Here is a 16,813-nt window from a genome sequence, read left to right as displayed (position 1 = left end):
ACTTTGTGGACTTAGTTGCAAACTCGTCCATTTTATGGACTTGATAATATATTGTAGAAAAAACACATTAAGTCATATCTAAATGAAACTCCTCTTATTATGATAAACCATGCATTCGTAGAAAAAGTAGTTCTTAAAAAGAAGAAAACCTACCCTTTGGGCTTAAAAAAGAGTTATTGTAGCAAAATCTAAAGTAAAATAGAAAAACTGAGGAGTGTAGCTAAATTTTAACTAAGGTATACTAAAAATAAGGGGGTGTTGCTCTTCGTGCTATCCTCTTTACTGATAGTACTTTCGTAGGTGCTCGGCGTTCCATGGGTGGTGTAGCTTCCATCCGTCCATCGTCTCCAGGTGGTAGGTGCCCTTCCTTTGCCATGACGTGACTCGGCAGGGTCCTTCCCAATCGGGGTCGAGCTTTCCTTGGGTAGGGTCTCTAGTAGCACCCATGACCTTCCTTAAAACGAGATCTCTGACTTGAAAGTCTTTATGCCGAACCTGAGAGTTGTAGTGCTTAACCATGCGGTCCTGGTTCCGTGCGAGCCTTTGTTCTACTGTTGTCCTGACTTCGTCAACTAGATCACGTTGTAGATGTATAGCCTTGTCATTTTTTCTTTCATCATGGTTGTCTACCTTGTAGCTTGTGAGTCCGACCTCAGTTGGAAGACTGCTTCACTTCCGTATGTTAGCTGAAATGGTGTTTCTCCTGTGAGCATCCTCGCCGTTTTCCTATACGCCCATAGTATGCTGGGCAACTCCTCAAGCCATATACCCTTTGCCCCCTCAAGCCGAGTCTTGATAATTTTGAGTAAGGATTAGTTCGTGACTTCAACCTGTTCGTTTGCTTGAGGGTGAGCGAGGGAGGAGTAGTGATTTTTGATCCCTAACTGCGAGCAAAAATCCCGGAAAGAGTCGTTGTCGAATTGTTTCCTGTTGTCTAAGACTAAGACTCTAGGGATCCCAAACTTGCATATAATGGACCTCCAAACGAAGTTTCTCACGTTCTTCTCCGTAATGATGGCTAAGGCTTCAGCTTCCACCCATTTCGTGAAGTAGTCGATGCCTACTATCAAGAACTTCAACTGTCGCATCGTTATTAGGAACGACCATATGATGTCTAACCCCTACTATGCAAACGGCCATGGGACCAACATAGGGGTCAACTCTTGGATGGCTGTCGGATGATGTTGCTAAATCTTTGGCATTTGTCGCAGGCTTTGACATAAGTCTAAGCATCTTTTTGCATGGTGGGCCAGTAGTACCCTGCTCGAATCAGCTTATGTGCCAATGATCGTGACCCAAAGTGGTTTCCACAGATCTCTTCATGAACTTCTCTCATGACATAGTCTGCTTCTTTGAGACCCAAACAACTTAGGTTTGGGCGGGAGAAGCCTCTCTTATATAAGACGTCCTTCATCAAGATGAATCGCGCTGCTTGGACCTTCAGCTTTCTTGCGACCTCTCTTCCGTCTAGTAAGACACCATTTTTCAAGTAAGAGATTAACGGCGTGGTCCAATTGCTTTCGGAACCTATCTCCTGCACATCAATGGTATCTATTAGTGGGGAAAGCTGAACAAAAGAAAGTACGTTATCAAGGGTAGTCATATGTTCAACTGAAGCTGCTTTGGCAAGGCAGTCGACTTGCTCATTCTCTCCTCTGGGGATCTGGATAATTTTGGCCTTTAGCTCATCTACCCTTCTCTTTACTTGATCCAGATATCTCTTCATTCTTCGCCTCTGCACTCATAATCCACGTTTACTTGGTTAGTGACCACCTGAGAGTCGCAGTAAAGAACCACTCTTGCAGCTCCTGCTGCTTTGGCGAGATCAAGCCCTACCACTAAAGCTTCGTACTCCGTTTCATTGTTGGTGGTAGGGAAGTCGAGGCGAACCATACATTTGATCAGGTCTCCTTCAAGAGAGAGAAGTACAACACCTACACCCCGGCCTGCCTGTTTGACAACCCGTCTGTATATATACTCCACTGTGGACATTCATCTGCCCCCTTGTCTTCCCCGTTGGCGAACTTTGCTATGAAGTCAACGACGATCTACCCTTTGATGGTGGTGCGCGGTCGATACTGAATGTCAAACTCACTCAACTCTATCACCCAGAGTGCCAACTGACCAGCAGCTTCGAGGTTGCTCATTGAGGGTTTGTCGGTTAGGACGATTACCGTGTAGGCTTGGAAGTACGGCTTGAGTTTGCAGGCTGCCGTAATCAAAGCGAAGGTGAGCTTTTCCATGGGTGGATACCTTTCCTTTGCACCACGAAACGCCCAACTGGCGTAGAATACGGGCTTTTGAACCTTGTCTTCTTCTCTAATCAAGGCCACGCTGACGGCTGTCAGGGAGACAGCCAAATACAGGAAGAGCTCTTCCCCCGGTTGCGAAGGACTTAGCAGTGGTGGGGAAGAGAGATAGGCCTTTAGCTCCTCGAATGCTTGCTAACACTCGGTAGTCCATTTAAAAAATTTCTTTAACATGCGGAAGAAGGGTAAACATTTATTCGTCGCTCTTGACACGAACCTGTTCAGGGTAGTTACTTTACCGTTTAAACTCTGCACTTCTTTCACGCTCTTCGAGGGGGCCATCTCTACTATGGCTCTAACCTTGTCTAGGTTGGCGTCGATGCCTCTTTGAGACACCATAAAGCCTAGGAATTTTCCCACCGTCACTCCGAATGCACACTTACTCGAATTAAGCTTCATGTTGTAGGACCGAAGAGTGCCAAATGTTTCCTCAAGCCTTCAAATGGTCCTCTTCTCTTTGGCTTTTTACTAACATGTCATCGACGTAGACCTAAACATTTCTTCCGATTTGGTTTGCAAACATCTTGTTCATGAGCCTTTGATATGTCGAGCCTGCATTCTTAAGGCCGAATGGCATTACTTTGTAACAAAATAGACCTTGGCTGGTAACAAATGAAGTCTTCTCCTAATCCGCTTCATCCATCCAGATCTGATTGTACCCTGAAAAGGCGTCCATGAAGCTTAGTAGCTGGTGCTGAGCTGTAGAGTCTACCAGTACGTCAACTCGAGGGAGAGGGTAGCTATCCTTGGGGCATGCTTTGTTCAGATCCGTAAAATCTACGCACATCCTCCATTTCCCATTGGCTTTCTTGACCATCACCACATTTGCTAGCCAATCGGGATAGTATACTTCCCTGATGAAACCCGCCTCTTGTAACTTGCCGACATCTTCTGCTATTGCTCTATCTCGTTCTCAGGCGAATACTCGCTTCTTCTGTCAGACGGGCGGAAAAGAAGGCGACACATTCAGCTTGTGTACCATGACCAATGGGTCGATTCCTGGCATGTCTTCGTGACTCTAGGCAAATACGTCCTGATTCTCCTTGAGGGAGGCTACGAGCGCTTAGTGAACTGTTGGGCTGGCGAGAGTGTCGATCTTCATGGTTTTGTCTAATCTGGTGCTATTGAGGGGTATCTCCTCGAGCCTCTCTACGGGTTTCGCCCCCATCCGCTATTCCTCTATGCTCATGGTTTGTAGATGGTCGTCCATCTCCAGCATCGTAGTATAGCATTCGCACGTAGCTACCTGATCTCCTTGCAATTCCCCTACTCTATATGCTATGGAGAATTTAATCATCAGGTGGTAGGTTGAAGTTATGGCCTTCCATGAGTTAAGGGTTGGTCGTCCTATGATGGCATTGTAGGTGGAGGAGCAATCAACAACAAGGAATGTAACATCCCTAGTGATTTGCTGAGGATAGTCTCCAATTGTTACAGGCAATGTGACCGCGCCAAGGGGGTATATTTTTGTTCCTCCAAACCCAACAAGTGGAGCGTTGGTTGGAACTAGACGTTCTCTATCAATCCACATCTGTTGGAACGCTAGGTAGTAAAGAATGCCTGCGGAACTTCTGTTGTCAACCAAGACCTGGTATGTGTTATAGTCTCCTACTCGGATGCTAACGACGAGCGCGTCGTCATGTAGGTGGTGAAGACGTTGAGCATCTTCTTCTGAGAAACCAATAATTGGGTTATCGACCTGTGGCATCTTCGGGATAACACCTGTCAGCTGAACATTTTGAACCATTCTGAGGTAAGTCTTTTAAGCCTTTTTGGACGAGCTGATGGTCGCCGTGCCTCCCACAATCATCCTTATGTCTCCTAGGGGTGGTTTGGAACGCTCATTGTCTCGTCGGGGGGCTTGCATTTGAGAAGGCGGATCTATTCTCTCCCTGCTGACGAACTTCTATAACTTCCCTTACCTGATAAGGGCTTTGATATGCTATTTCAAGTCATAGCAATCAGTCGTGTCATGACCGTGATCACGGTGGAAATAGCAGTATTTGTCTCTAGGCCGTTTGTTGGGATCCCCCTTCAGCTTTCCGGGGAAGGTTAAGGCTCCTTCGTCCTTGATTTGCATTAGGACTTAGTTGATTGGGGTGGTTAGCAAGGTGAAGCTCATGAACCTCCCCGCAAGGGGCTTAGAGTGCCTGTCATCCCTTCGCTCTCCAGTCCTTGCCATCTTCCGCCCTTTGTCCTGTCGTGTGTCTTCTTGCCTCTCTCTTTTCTTAGGCCTCTCTTCTCTAGCCAACAACGCGTCTTCAGCATTCATGTACTTGGTGGCCCTGTAAAGTACATCCGACGTGGTCTTCGACTCGTTCTTGTATAAAGAAAAAAAAAACTTACCTTTCCGCAACCCATTTATGAAGGCTGCTACAAGTATTTTGTCGTCAGCTTCATCGATCGAGAGTGCTTCCTTGTTAAAGCGGGCTATGTAAGATCTCAGCGTCTCATCCTCTCGTTGCCTGATACTCATCAAGCATGCAGTAGACTTTTTATACTTATGCCCCCCAATAAAGTGCGAAGTAAGCTGGGTACTAAGCTCCTTGAAAGTGCTGGTGGAGTTAGGCGTTAGCCGGCTTAACCAAATTCTCGTAGGACCCTTCAGCGTCGTAGCGAAGGCCCTACACATGATCTCGTCTGCTACTCCTTGAAGGTGCATCAAGGTCTTGAAAGTCTCTAGGTGATCGAGGGGGTCCTTAACTCCATCGTAGCTTTCTATATGCGGCATGCGAAATTTCTACGGTAGAGGGAAGGAGTTGACGGATATGGTGAAAGGCGAATCGGTTCGGTGCACGAAATCATCAAGGTCACTGGACACTCGTCCTTTGAGGGCGTTCATCATAAGGTCCATCCGTTCCTTCATCATCTGCATCTCTACGACAATGTGAGGGGGAGCCATGTCTGTAATGGAAGGACGGCTCATGTCTTGTCGCTTTAGTCTACTTAGGGCATTACTACCTTCTGGCCCCTCTCGGTCCTTTCAGCACTGGTACCTTCTTGGTCTTCCTCTTAGGTACCCATAGCAGCGTTCTTCTGCCGTAGCTGTTCTTCAAGGTCCTGATTCTGTTTGGTGAGACGTTCCACTGTTGTCGTAAGGGTTTGGACCTGCTTCTCCAGGGTAGTGGGTCGCGGCTCGTCTCCCTGAACGTTGTTAGTAGTTGCCATCGAGGGAGTAAATACCATGCAACTCTTTGTCCAAGAAGCGATAAGCTAAAGTGCGCGTTTCCCACAAACGACGCTAACTGATGATGCCGAAAAATCAACAGTAAGCTACACGGTCCACACATGCTTGAAACAACACTTGCACAACACAAAAACAGAAAACCTCGCAGAAAGCACTGGTGTGGTGCCGGCCAAATACTTTCCGAAGGTCAAGTTAGAATTTCTCACAACTCTAGAGTGCTAAACCAGATAAATTATGCGTACCTTGATTAATGAGGGTATTGGGGATTTTATAGTAGTAGAGGGTTGACATCTTTTCCTTGGTTTAGAAGTCTTTTCATTATAGGAATTCTCATGATCGTATTTTACGGAACCCTTTCCTTGTAGGAGTCTTTCTAAACGTGGGATACAAGATATTTCCTTATATACTTATGCGTGGAAGCCAAGTTATGTCAGATCCGTCGGTCTTGTGTATACCCTTCAGCTTAATGTCGTCGGCCTTTTATCTTTGCTCCAAGTTGACACCATCAACTTAGAGCCATAGACTCCAAATAGATATTAGTGGATGCAAGGTAGACGGATTCATCTGGAACATTGCTCTATGCCTTTATATCAGTGGGTACATTTATAATTTTATTATTATCAGATGACATAGTTATTGATTTTTGATCTTCTAGAAATTCTCTCTCTCTCTCTCTCTCTCTATATATATATATATATATATATATATATTGGTTGGTCTAGTAAGGCAGTAACATAAATCTCAATGAAAACAGTTTGCATTTTTACAACAAATCCCAAAAAAACAAACTTTAAAAAAAAATAAAAGTATGCAAGCTAGTGAATAAAGATCGAACAAGCAAAAAATTGTAAGAAAGTAAACTTGTGAACAAAAACAAGTTTACTATCGTTTAGATTGCAAAAGAAAATACAAAATCTCATTCCATGTATCAGGAACGCCAGGAAGACACCAATGACTGCAATCTTGAACGTTTGTAGAGGAGCGCTTCCCTGATTTTCCTCCATATATAGATGGATGACCATCTATCCTATACCCTGTCAAATTAGTAATATTCAAGAAAGTAACAGGAGTTTTTATCTTCTTTATGACCTCCTCTACAATAATACTCTTCTCTGAATAACAGGTGCTTGGAGTTTCATTGAGAGGTTGAGTAGCTTTTATACAATGCCCACCTGAGTTCCATTGACCTCCCCTATTCGTTGGATCATACACTACTCAGCAACTGGCATGAAGGGATCCAAAAACTAACATCAATGTTATTAGCTGTTTAATTATAAGGCCAAACCTGAAATGGAAAGGTGCCAAACTTCGAAAGAAAACTTTGGTTTTTTGAGGATTGATTTTCCTATCAACCCATGATGCCCAAGTCATTAGAGCTCTCCTGAAAGCCGTTGAAACATCAAGCTGAGGATGAACTCGGTTCCCTTCCTGGTAGTAATTGATCCTGTTATAATAGACATGATAAGAATGAATGGTTCTTAAACATATATACATATGACTAGAAAGGTTGAATCTCAAAATGAAGCACATATCAGCCTAGGTCTTAAAAGGCTAATAATACAAGAATGGCACTTACCCTGCTTTTGTTTTGTAATGTGTCCACCAATGTGCAGTATTGAAAACCAATATATCAGCTCCTCTCCATCTGGATGTGCCACGATCAATACTATCAATTCTCAAGGTTTGTATACGCTTCTGACCTAATTTACCCTTGCTCTCGTGTACTAAAAAATGTGTCACATAGTATTCAACTGTACAACTATAATCCTGCCAAAATAAAACTAAAAACCAAGTACTCCAAATACTTAAAAATAGAAAGGTAAGAGAGCAGCGTTCTGCAGAATTACCACAAATTTGAAGATATAAGGTCCCTTCTCTTTAACTATTTTCCACCCATGGGTCTCATACACCCTCTTCGGATCTTTAATAGCTCCCATTAGCATACATAGCATCGATTCCCATTGATTCCTATTGATTGAATCGCCCACAAAACCTAGCCTTTTTCCTCTTATTAATTCCAGCATTTTTGTTGCATTGAACCTATAGCACAATCCCACACCAGGAACCCAATACATCAAAATTGAGTTCTTTTTGTACTAAAGTACATCTAGTCTAGATCAAAACATAAAATTGAGCCCAATTTCATGTACATCTAAGTTGCATTCGCAATAAAGGCTAAAAAAAGAATGAACAAGTCAGTACCTTGGAATTTCACAATCTTGTGGTTGCCATCTCCACTTCATGTAGTTCTTGTCCAATCTTCCATTACTCTCACAGTTAAAACCTTCATCTATGAAAGGACATTAACCATTTGTGTACAAAGGATAGCTCTCATCATAAACCCACCTCCCTTTTGTCAAATCACAATCTTTTAATCTCTTCAGTCCAACCTTCCCTCTAATTAAAACGCCTGTGTTCTCAGATGAAGTTGCGATAGTCCCCTTCTCTTTGTTCCTCTCACTACTTTGAACTTCAATTTTCTCGTACAAAGTTTCAGATGTACTCTGTTGCATTGTTTTCAAATTAAAACCAACACCTTTGCCTCCTTCAGGCCCTTCTTTCTTTCTCTGTAACCCGCTAATTACCGAAATCGAAGCAAACCCAGTAGCATTGTCAAGACTTTTATAATGGGCATCTATCAAAATTGAATCTTTCTCACCGGTTACAGAAAATTTTCCACTGCAACCGAGGGAGGATTTATTGAACTTGAAATGGATCTCATGGCGAACTGAAGGGGTTTCTTTGATGGCCCAAATGGTAAAAAAGGTGAATAAGATGGCAGAGGAAGAGATAGTGAAGGAAAAGACCAGTAGTCTTGTGGGTTTGAAGGAGAAACTTCTCTGCCTATCCATTTATGGATAATGAAATTTTTTTTTTTTTTTTGCCAACTGTATGTGCCTTTAGAGTTTAGTTTCTCACTTCGGCGTGACGCATTAGATAATGTGAGCATGCTTCAGGATAAGACATTGATATTTCGAGGTGTCAAGGATTCCATGCATCTGTATATGATACTGAACGAGGATTGAAAAAAAAAAATTCAAGAGCTAGCACCATAAGAGCATAACATAGCCGGTTGAACATGAAGGAGGTGATGGGAAAGTGGAAACAGGGAATGTGTGGTGGACAGTTATTTTTACCAACATTTCTTTCCAGCTTTTTCCGCAATCCACCTCTTTTTTCTGGGCTTGCACCGACTGTGAATCAAATAAATAAATAAATAAACCTATAATTTTATTCTTGTAAACAAATAAATAACGTACTTTAAAATATGTCACTTATTAGCCCACACTTTTATTATTGTTCCAAATTAAACCCCACCTTTTATTTTGTCAAATTTACCTTAACAGTGGAACCAAAAAATGAAATAAAATTTCACTGCCGAATAATTTCTAGTTGATCTGAGAGTGAGAGAGAGAGAAATCAGGTGAGTTTTTGAATTTCCGAATTAAGGGAATAAAGAGTTGGGTTTAGTTTGGCACAATAATACATTCTCCACAAAAAAAAAAAAAAAGTTTGGCACAATAATAAAAGTTCGGGGTCTAGTTTGGCACAATAATAGAGTTTTTTATTTATATTTATTTTTATGTAGAATTAATATAACCCAATTTCGAGTTGATGAAGCATGGGTCTCCCATTTCTAGCTGGTGTGTTTTAATTTATAGACTTCATAGCATCTTCTAAGGTTTTATATTTTTTTGCATTCTTTTTTTGATTATCCACTTTTCTTTTCTTTTTGTGTTTCATGTGATAAAGCGAGGGAGGACCTCAAAATTCATGTGCATAGAGTATTCAATAAGCTCTTAATTTTCGGTTAGTTATTTTGTAGAATGATTCTATTAGCTTACTTAGAACTTTAGATTAGTATCAACCATTTCCTAATAAGCAAGTTTTCTGAGCAGCTTGGAACTCCTATATGTTATCTAAAGTAATAATAATTTTGGAGTTGCCATTGTGTCTCCTACAAGTGATGTCATGGGGATGCGATGAGACTCTTTTTATTTTGGAATTTAGTGTCATAATGTTTAAGAGTAAGATAAAGATAGTGACTTGACATTTAGACTCTTTTCATTTTACAGCTGATCCAATATTTTAGTTTCTATTTTTATATACAACTCATTAAAATAATATAAACAAAATCAATTCTCTCTCCTCTCTCTCCCGTCTCTCTCTTCCCACTTTTCCTCTCTTCTTCTCTCACTCCATTAAAATATGTGTTTTTATTTTTACAACTCATGAATAGTATACAACCTTATTGTTCACAGTTGAATCCTGGATGTTTCCATTTAAAAATTTTGGAGATACTAATTAAGCTACTCTTGACAAATCATGTTTGTTTTCGTAATGTTATTAATGGTTCTTTAAGGATATATCTCTAAGCCAAAACTTAGGTACTATATTTTAGATTCATTACATTAAGTTCTATGATTAAATTCAAACACATGGTTGCATTAATATTAATTATCCTAGGAAAAATAACATTATTTGTATTTTATTTGTCAATACAACCATGTACTTGAATTTAATTGAGAAACATAAAGTATTGTATCTAAGCTATTGTATATAAGCTTTGTCTATATTCATATATGAATACTAGCCTTATCACACGAGCTTCGCATGCAATGAGACTCTTTTTTTTTTTTTTTTTTGGAGTTTATTATCACAATTTTTCACTCATCACAAATTGATGGGATATAAGGGAGTCCTAGAACTCTCTTAAAAACAAAGAATTAGAAACAAGGAATGAACCCACATTAGAGAACAAATAAACAAATGAAATAATACAATAATGGTTAGAATCCACAAAATAAAAAGATAATCATAAAGAAACCCCATTCAACCAAGAAACTAAGATAGTAGAAGACCTTTTGGCTTGATTATAATTCTTTAATTTTCAGTAAATGTTTGACTGAAAATAAGAAGAAAAGATTTACAAACATATTACTCGACCGATAATGTATTTCAAGATACTGTAGTTTGCATTCAACAGTCATCAATCTGATACAATTGCAATACATATTATGCTAATTATCCACATCTTAAATTTTTAACTGTGAGAGATTAGAAAACCTCCTAGGGGTGCTCTCAAAAAAAAAATTTGGGTGCTTAGGGCACCACTCTTTTGGGGAATTGTGTGGAGTCACCACTTATTTTTTGTTACAAAAAATAAGAAAAACATAAATATAAAATTTACATCAAAAACACCAAATTTCATTAATTATGTAAATACAATCTTGGTCAAATAATCATTACAAGGCTTTGGTCCTAAATACAATCTATAATCTTGGTAGAGTAATATTACAAGGCTTTGATCCTAATTACAATCTACCAAAAAAAAAAAAAAAAAAAAGGAAGATAAAACACTAGTCTACTATACAAAAACCTAAGTTCGGGGGCTAGGTTACAGAATGGTAAGGTGTTAGGCACCCATTTCGCCTAGACGAAGTCTGATCTTCTAGACTCTACTTAACCATTATATACCCTTTCAAAAATGCATGACATTACAATGACATATTAATACCCCCTAAATTCAAAATTAATTCACTCTTTGAAAATTCAAAATCTGCAATTTTTATTTAAGAAGAAAACCATTTTTTATTATAAAAAAATTTCAAGTCTGTATTTAATGAAAATACAAATCAGTTTTGTATGGAAAAAGTTTTAGAAAAAATTTTATATCTGTATTTAATGAAAATATAGATCAATTTTTTATTTCGAAAAATTTTCAGATCTGTATTAATGAAAATACAGATCTGTTTTTTTTTTCCAGAAAAATTTTCAGATCTATATTTAGTGAAAATACAGATCTGTGTTTGTTTAAAAGAAAATTTCAGATCTGTATTTAATGAAAATACAGATCTATGTTTGTTTAAAAAAAAAAAGATTATAGTGATTAATTGCAAATTTTAAAATTAAAGAAGAATTAAATCATAAGCATGTTAATCAACTAGAGAAAATTCCAACTAAACATATAAACATGACATATATAAATTGTGAACAAGATCATATTGACAATAACATCAGACACATATTCATAAAAAAAAAAATAAATAAATAAATAAAAAAATAAAAAATAAAAAAAACATGCAATGAACAACACAAATATATATCAATTAAGAGAAAAGAAAAATAAACACAAGAACAAAATTAAATACCTACTTGCATGAATGTGCCCTTCAATGGAAGAATACTTTAGAGATCAAAGAAATTTTCACTTCCTTGAGATCTAAAATATTTTACTTACAAAAAAGAAATTCTAAAAGCAAAGGCTTCCAGAATGTCTTTAACATAAGGGGAGCAAAGAAGTCAAACAAAGAAGGGCCTTGGTTTCTAATATTTTTCCTCTATTTATAGAAGTTGGGTGCTTGAAAAATAAGCTGAATAAGATCAAATATGAATTGGAATGCATCATTATCCCCAAAAATTTAAAAATGATAGGTTTTATCTCAATCAGGAGGTTCCCGAGCTGGGCCTCAAATTTGTGCCAATCGGCACTTGGGAAGTGCCAATCGGTATTTGCCATGTGCCGAGCCCCTCTTCCAATTTTGGTTCTATTTGGACTCTTTATTGAGGATTTTTGAGTTGGAAATTGCACCTAGACGCGTTTTTAACTCATATTCTAAAATTAATCCCTTTTATCTTGAAAATCAGGTCTTTAAAGTAATAATTATCTAATAGATAAATATTCTAAAAAAAATTAATTATCAACAATTTCCTTATTATTTGATTATCCATTTTATTCTCATGCAAGCAAGATTATTTTTGACAAAAACCAACAACCAATCACAAAATTATTTTATTAATTTTAATTGTTTAACCAATTAGAATCAATTTAAATTAATCACACACGATTGGTTCCACCCAAACAAAATGCATGCAAACTGTGAAAATTTAATCATACAATATCTTTCAATTCGACAATCCGATTCAAGAATCGAGCATACCGTTGTGATCGTTAGAATCTCAAGATCATTTTTATGATATGCAATGAATGATTTAATTCATGTAATACAACTATTATTTTTGGATATATGAATGGTCATTTTAGTCATTGTCCAAGATTAAATTATGGGTGCAAAATCGAGTGTCTATAGAATGCCCCTCATTGATAGAGCTTGCAAAGTGAATGACAACGTAAAACAAAAACATTGATTTTAGTGACCATGATTTAATCGAGGTTGCTTTTCAAAGATTTCCTAGCCCTAGAACCTAAAACCTTAGGACATAGAACTAGTGTTTTGTTATTAAAAAAAAAAAAAAAATGATAACTGTGAATACTTGATCTTCTTGATAATTGATGAACCTAAATCGAATCATGAATGCTGATGAGGAAATCGAGAACTACATTCGCTTGATTTGAAATGCTAACTGAGAACTATATCCAGCTCAATCTAAAGATTTGAGGCGACTGAGAGCTATCTCTATCTCAGTCTGAATCTGGGGTGACTGAGAGCTTTCTCTATCTCGATCTGAATCTAAGGTGACTGAGAGGTTTCTCTATCTTGATTTGAATTTGAGGTGACTGAGAGGTTTCTCTATCTCGGTCTGAATTTATGGTGACTGAGAGCTATCTCTATCTTGGTTTGAGTTTGAGGCAACTAAGAGGTTTCTTTATCTCGGTCTAAATCTGAGGTGACTGAGAGGTTTCTCTATCTCAATCTGAAATTCTGGGCTTTGCTTGTAAAAGACTAAAGTCTCGAATTAGAATTGAAGTGATTGGTGCTTTATCGCTCCACCATTTAAGATGTGCAATTTTCCTCTTCTTCCTTTTCCCCCTTTTTATTTTGCTTTAAGACTTGAATTTCTTCTACAAAAGGAAAAACCATTAATTTTTGGGGTCCTTTGAAAAACTTTCTTTTCATCATTTTTATTTTGAAATTTGAAATTCTCTTTTGAAAAATAAAACCCTCTATTCTTGGACTTCCTTGAGAATTTTTCTTTCTTCCTTCAAAGATTGAAATTTTCTTGAAATTGATACCATCTATTTTATTTTTGGGGAAATCTTTGAAAAGTTTTTTTTTTCTTTTGTCATTCATTTATTTATTTTATCATCCCTTCATCATTTAATTTCATCATTATTAAAAAAAAAAAAAATTGGTGAGTTGACTGAGTCAAACATGATTTAACTCAGCAACGCATTTGGGGTTTTATTTTTTGGGGGGGGGGGGGGGGGGATTTTTGGCCCCCTTTCTTTATGTTTTCCTCTTCTTCTTTTTTTTTTTACTCTCTCTTCTTGCTCCATTGTCACTATTCACAAGCTTCTTCCTTTTGCATTTTCTTCATTTCCACACCATATCTTGCTTAGAAAATTACTTCTCTAGGCTTCCAAACTTGATTTCTTCCATCTCTCAAAATATCTTTTCAGATCCTTGAATTCTTGATCATCTTTGCAAAATCTTTTTTTTTTTTTTTTTGAAACCCATTTTCAAACTTCCATCTTTGCACTTTTATGGCATCTCCTCATGGACCAACTTTCTTACTTTCAATGGGAAGAAATATCATCCATCCCTAAAATGAAATGAGGAAGAGGGGCTCCTACAAGGCCATAAAACCCATGCTCCACACTCATCCAAAAAGGATTTCAAGGTGAGCTCATTTTTTGCTTCTTTGTTGGTAAATTTGTTGGTTGCCTGTTTTGTTGAGAACTTTATGGTGGGACATTGTCATTTTTTTGTTGTTTGTTTTTGTGGGAATTTTGGACATTGTATGATTTGGTTTGAAATCACTGTGCGGTCATGTTGTTTTCTTTGCTTTGGGGCATTTTTGAATTGTTGAGTTGTTTGGTATTATGAAATTTAGACAATGTTGATGGTGTATGAAGCTTTGCATTGTATGTAGCTTGTGGTATTGTTGGATGAATTTTGACTTGATTTTTATGGGTATGAAATCATGAGAATTTGATGTGTATGGAAATTTTGTTGGTACATGTAGGCCTTACTTTCATGGATATGGAAATTCTATGTGGGTATTATTTTCATGGGTATGGAAATTTTATTTTATTTTATTTTATTTTTTTTCTATTGGACATATACAGCAGTGAGTCAAAGTGAATGAGAAGGGAAGAAAAAAGCTAATAACAGTTCTGACATGCTACCCAAATTTCCAAGTAAATATATACAGACTCTTCGAGGTGGTCAAGGCACATCAAATCATTGGTGGAGGTTGCTGAGCAGCCCTACCACGAGCCATGAGTCTTTAGTATGGAACTGTCGTGGGCTTAAGAACCTAGCAATAGAGAAGGAGCTCGGTGATTTTACCCAGGCAAAAGATCCCTCCGTCATGTTCATTGCTGAGACATGGGCGAATGAAGCAAGGGTAAAAAAAAAAAGCGCGATCTCCAATTTGATAACATGTTCATAGTTCACCAGATTCACAGAGGTGAGGGGCTGGTGCTATTTTGGAAGAATTCAATTAAATTGTCAATTGAAACATCCTCCAAGAATCACATTGATTGCATTGTAGGGATGGGTAGTGAGAATGCTTGGCAGTTCACTTGTTTCTATGGCGAACCAAACACTCATAAAAGATATGAATCCTGGGATTTACTTAAACAACTCAACAACCAACTCTGCCTACCTTGGTTGTGCTCCAGTGATTTTAATGAGATATTGAGAAGTTCAGAAAAAGAGGGGGGCAGCAACCAAAGTCATGCACAAATGCAATTATTTAGAGAAGCCATCGACGAGTGTGACTTCTTGGATTTGGGCTTTAAGGGTTTATCATTCACATGGAAACAATTCTTTAGTGATGGCCAATAAATTTGGGAGAGATTGGATCAAAGTTTGGCAAATAATGAATGGTTAATTCAATTTGGAGGCACTTCAGTTCATCATCTCAATAGCAGCACATCGGATCATTCACCTTTGTGGATTTTACCTAAAGGATAGGTAACTATCAACTCAAGAAAACCTTTCCATTTTGAAGAGATGTGGTTGACCGAAAAAGGATCCTCTGAGGTTGTCAAATCTGAGTGGGGTAAGCAGAGGAGTTCTAATACTGCTGAGGGTATTGTTACAAAGATTAAGGACTATAGGAAGGCTTTAAAACAGTGGAGCTGCAAGAACTTTGGTAGCATTTAAAGGGAGCTTCAACAGAATCGTAAACTACTAGCATAGGCAAAATTAAAGGCACTTATCTCCTGAGCTAATTTCAAATTCAGAATGTTTCAATGTAAAGTGAATGATTTGCTTGATAAGGAAACAAGAATGTGGTTTTAGCAATCTCGGGCACTATGGGCTACCCATGGAGATAAAAACTCAAAGTACTTTTATAGTAGAGCCACCCAACGGCATCAAAGGAACAAGGTAGAAGGAATAAGAGACCCTTTGGGTCAGTGGTCTACGAATCTGAAAATGGTTGCTAGGGTGATTCTGGAGTTCTATAGCAACCTATTTTCCTAAACTAATTCATGTCAACCCGAATTGGCCTGGGATGCAATCCAATGTCTTGTAATCGATGATATGAATAGACAGTTATTGGAGGAGTTTTCGGAAGATGAAGTTCAGATGGCCATCAATCAGATGGCTCCATTAAAAGCACTAGGCCCGGATGGCATGCCATTACTGTTCTACCAACACTATTGGAATCTGGTTGGTAAGGATATCACTACAGTTGTCCTATTTTTTCTTAATTTTGCCTTTCTCCATGACCACCTCAATCACACTTTAATAACTTTGACTCCTAAAGTTAAAAATCCAGAATTGGTTTTAGAATTTTTCCCAATAAGCCTATGTAATGTGTTGTACAAAATTTTTTAGAAGGTGTTGGCTAATAGACTAGGAAAAAGGAAAAAAAAAATCCTTCCTCATATTATCACAAAGCACCAAAGTGCTTTTACAAAATAGAGACTCATATTTGATAATATTCTTATTGCCTTTGAATCACTACATAGCATGCAAAATCATAACTCTGTCAAAGGTGGATTCATAGCCTTTAAGCTTGACATAAGCAAGGCATATGACAGTGTAGAGTGGTCTTTCCTTGAAGCTATCATGAGAAAATTGGGATTTGATGAGCGTTGGATCACTCTTATGATGCTATGTGTGCCCACTGTTTCCTACTTTATTCTCATTAATGGCAAACCTATTGGTTTTATAAAGCCAACAAGGGGTATCAGGCAAGGTGACCCCCTTTCACCATTCTTGTTTCTATTATGTACTGAAGGCCTCCATGGTCTACTCATCCAATCAGCAATGAATGGAGATATTCATGGTTTCTCTCTGAGCAAAAGGAGTCCTTCACTAACCCATCTCTTATTTACAGATGATAGCTTGCTGTTTTGCAGGTCTAACTCTGAAGAGTGCCAAAAAGTGCTAGATGT

At 38.2% G+C, this 16,813-nt stretch overlaps 1 protein-coding gene and 1 pseudogene across 1 annotated transcript; both read right to left on the bottom strand.

The window, feature by feature from the left end:
* Positions 1–4,395: 4,395 nt before the first annotated feature.
* LOC126708306 (uncharacterized) lies at positions 4,396–4,941 on the bottom strand. The gene has a single exon (XM_050408107.1). It carries the CDS (start codon positions 4,939–4,941, stop codon positions 4,396–4,398), a length of 546 nt encoding a protein of 181 aa, XP_050264064.1.
* Positions 4,942–6,218: 1,277 nt separating this feature from the next.
* On the bottom strand, positions 6,219–8,655 carry LOC126710183 (protein trichome birefringence-like 6; annotated as a pseudogene).
* Positions 8,656–16,813: the final 8,158 nt, after the last annotated feature.

The sequence above is a fragment of the Quercus robur genome, chromosome 12 (genome assembly GCF_932294415.1).
Source record: "Quercus robur chromosome 12, dhQueRobu3.1, whole genome shotgun sequence".
Taxonomy (NCBI): domain Eukaryota; kingdom Viridiplantae; phylum Streptophyta; class Magnoliopsida; order Fagales; family Fagaceae; genus Quercus; species Quercus robur.
The sequence above is the reverse complement of the archived record's forward strand: the minus strand, read 5'-3'. Positions and strand labels throughout refer to the sequence as shown.

Bases quoted from the DNA above. Each gene is read 5' to 3' on its own strand.
- LOC126708306 (XM_050408107.1), bottom strand. From the start codon at position 4,941: ATGTGTAGGGCCTTCGCTACGACGCTGAAGGGTCCTACGAGAATTTGG.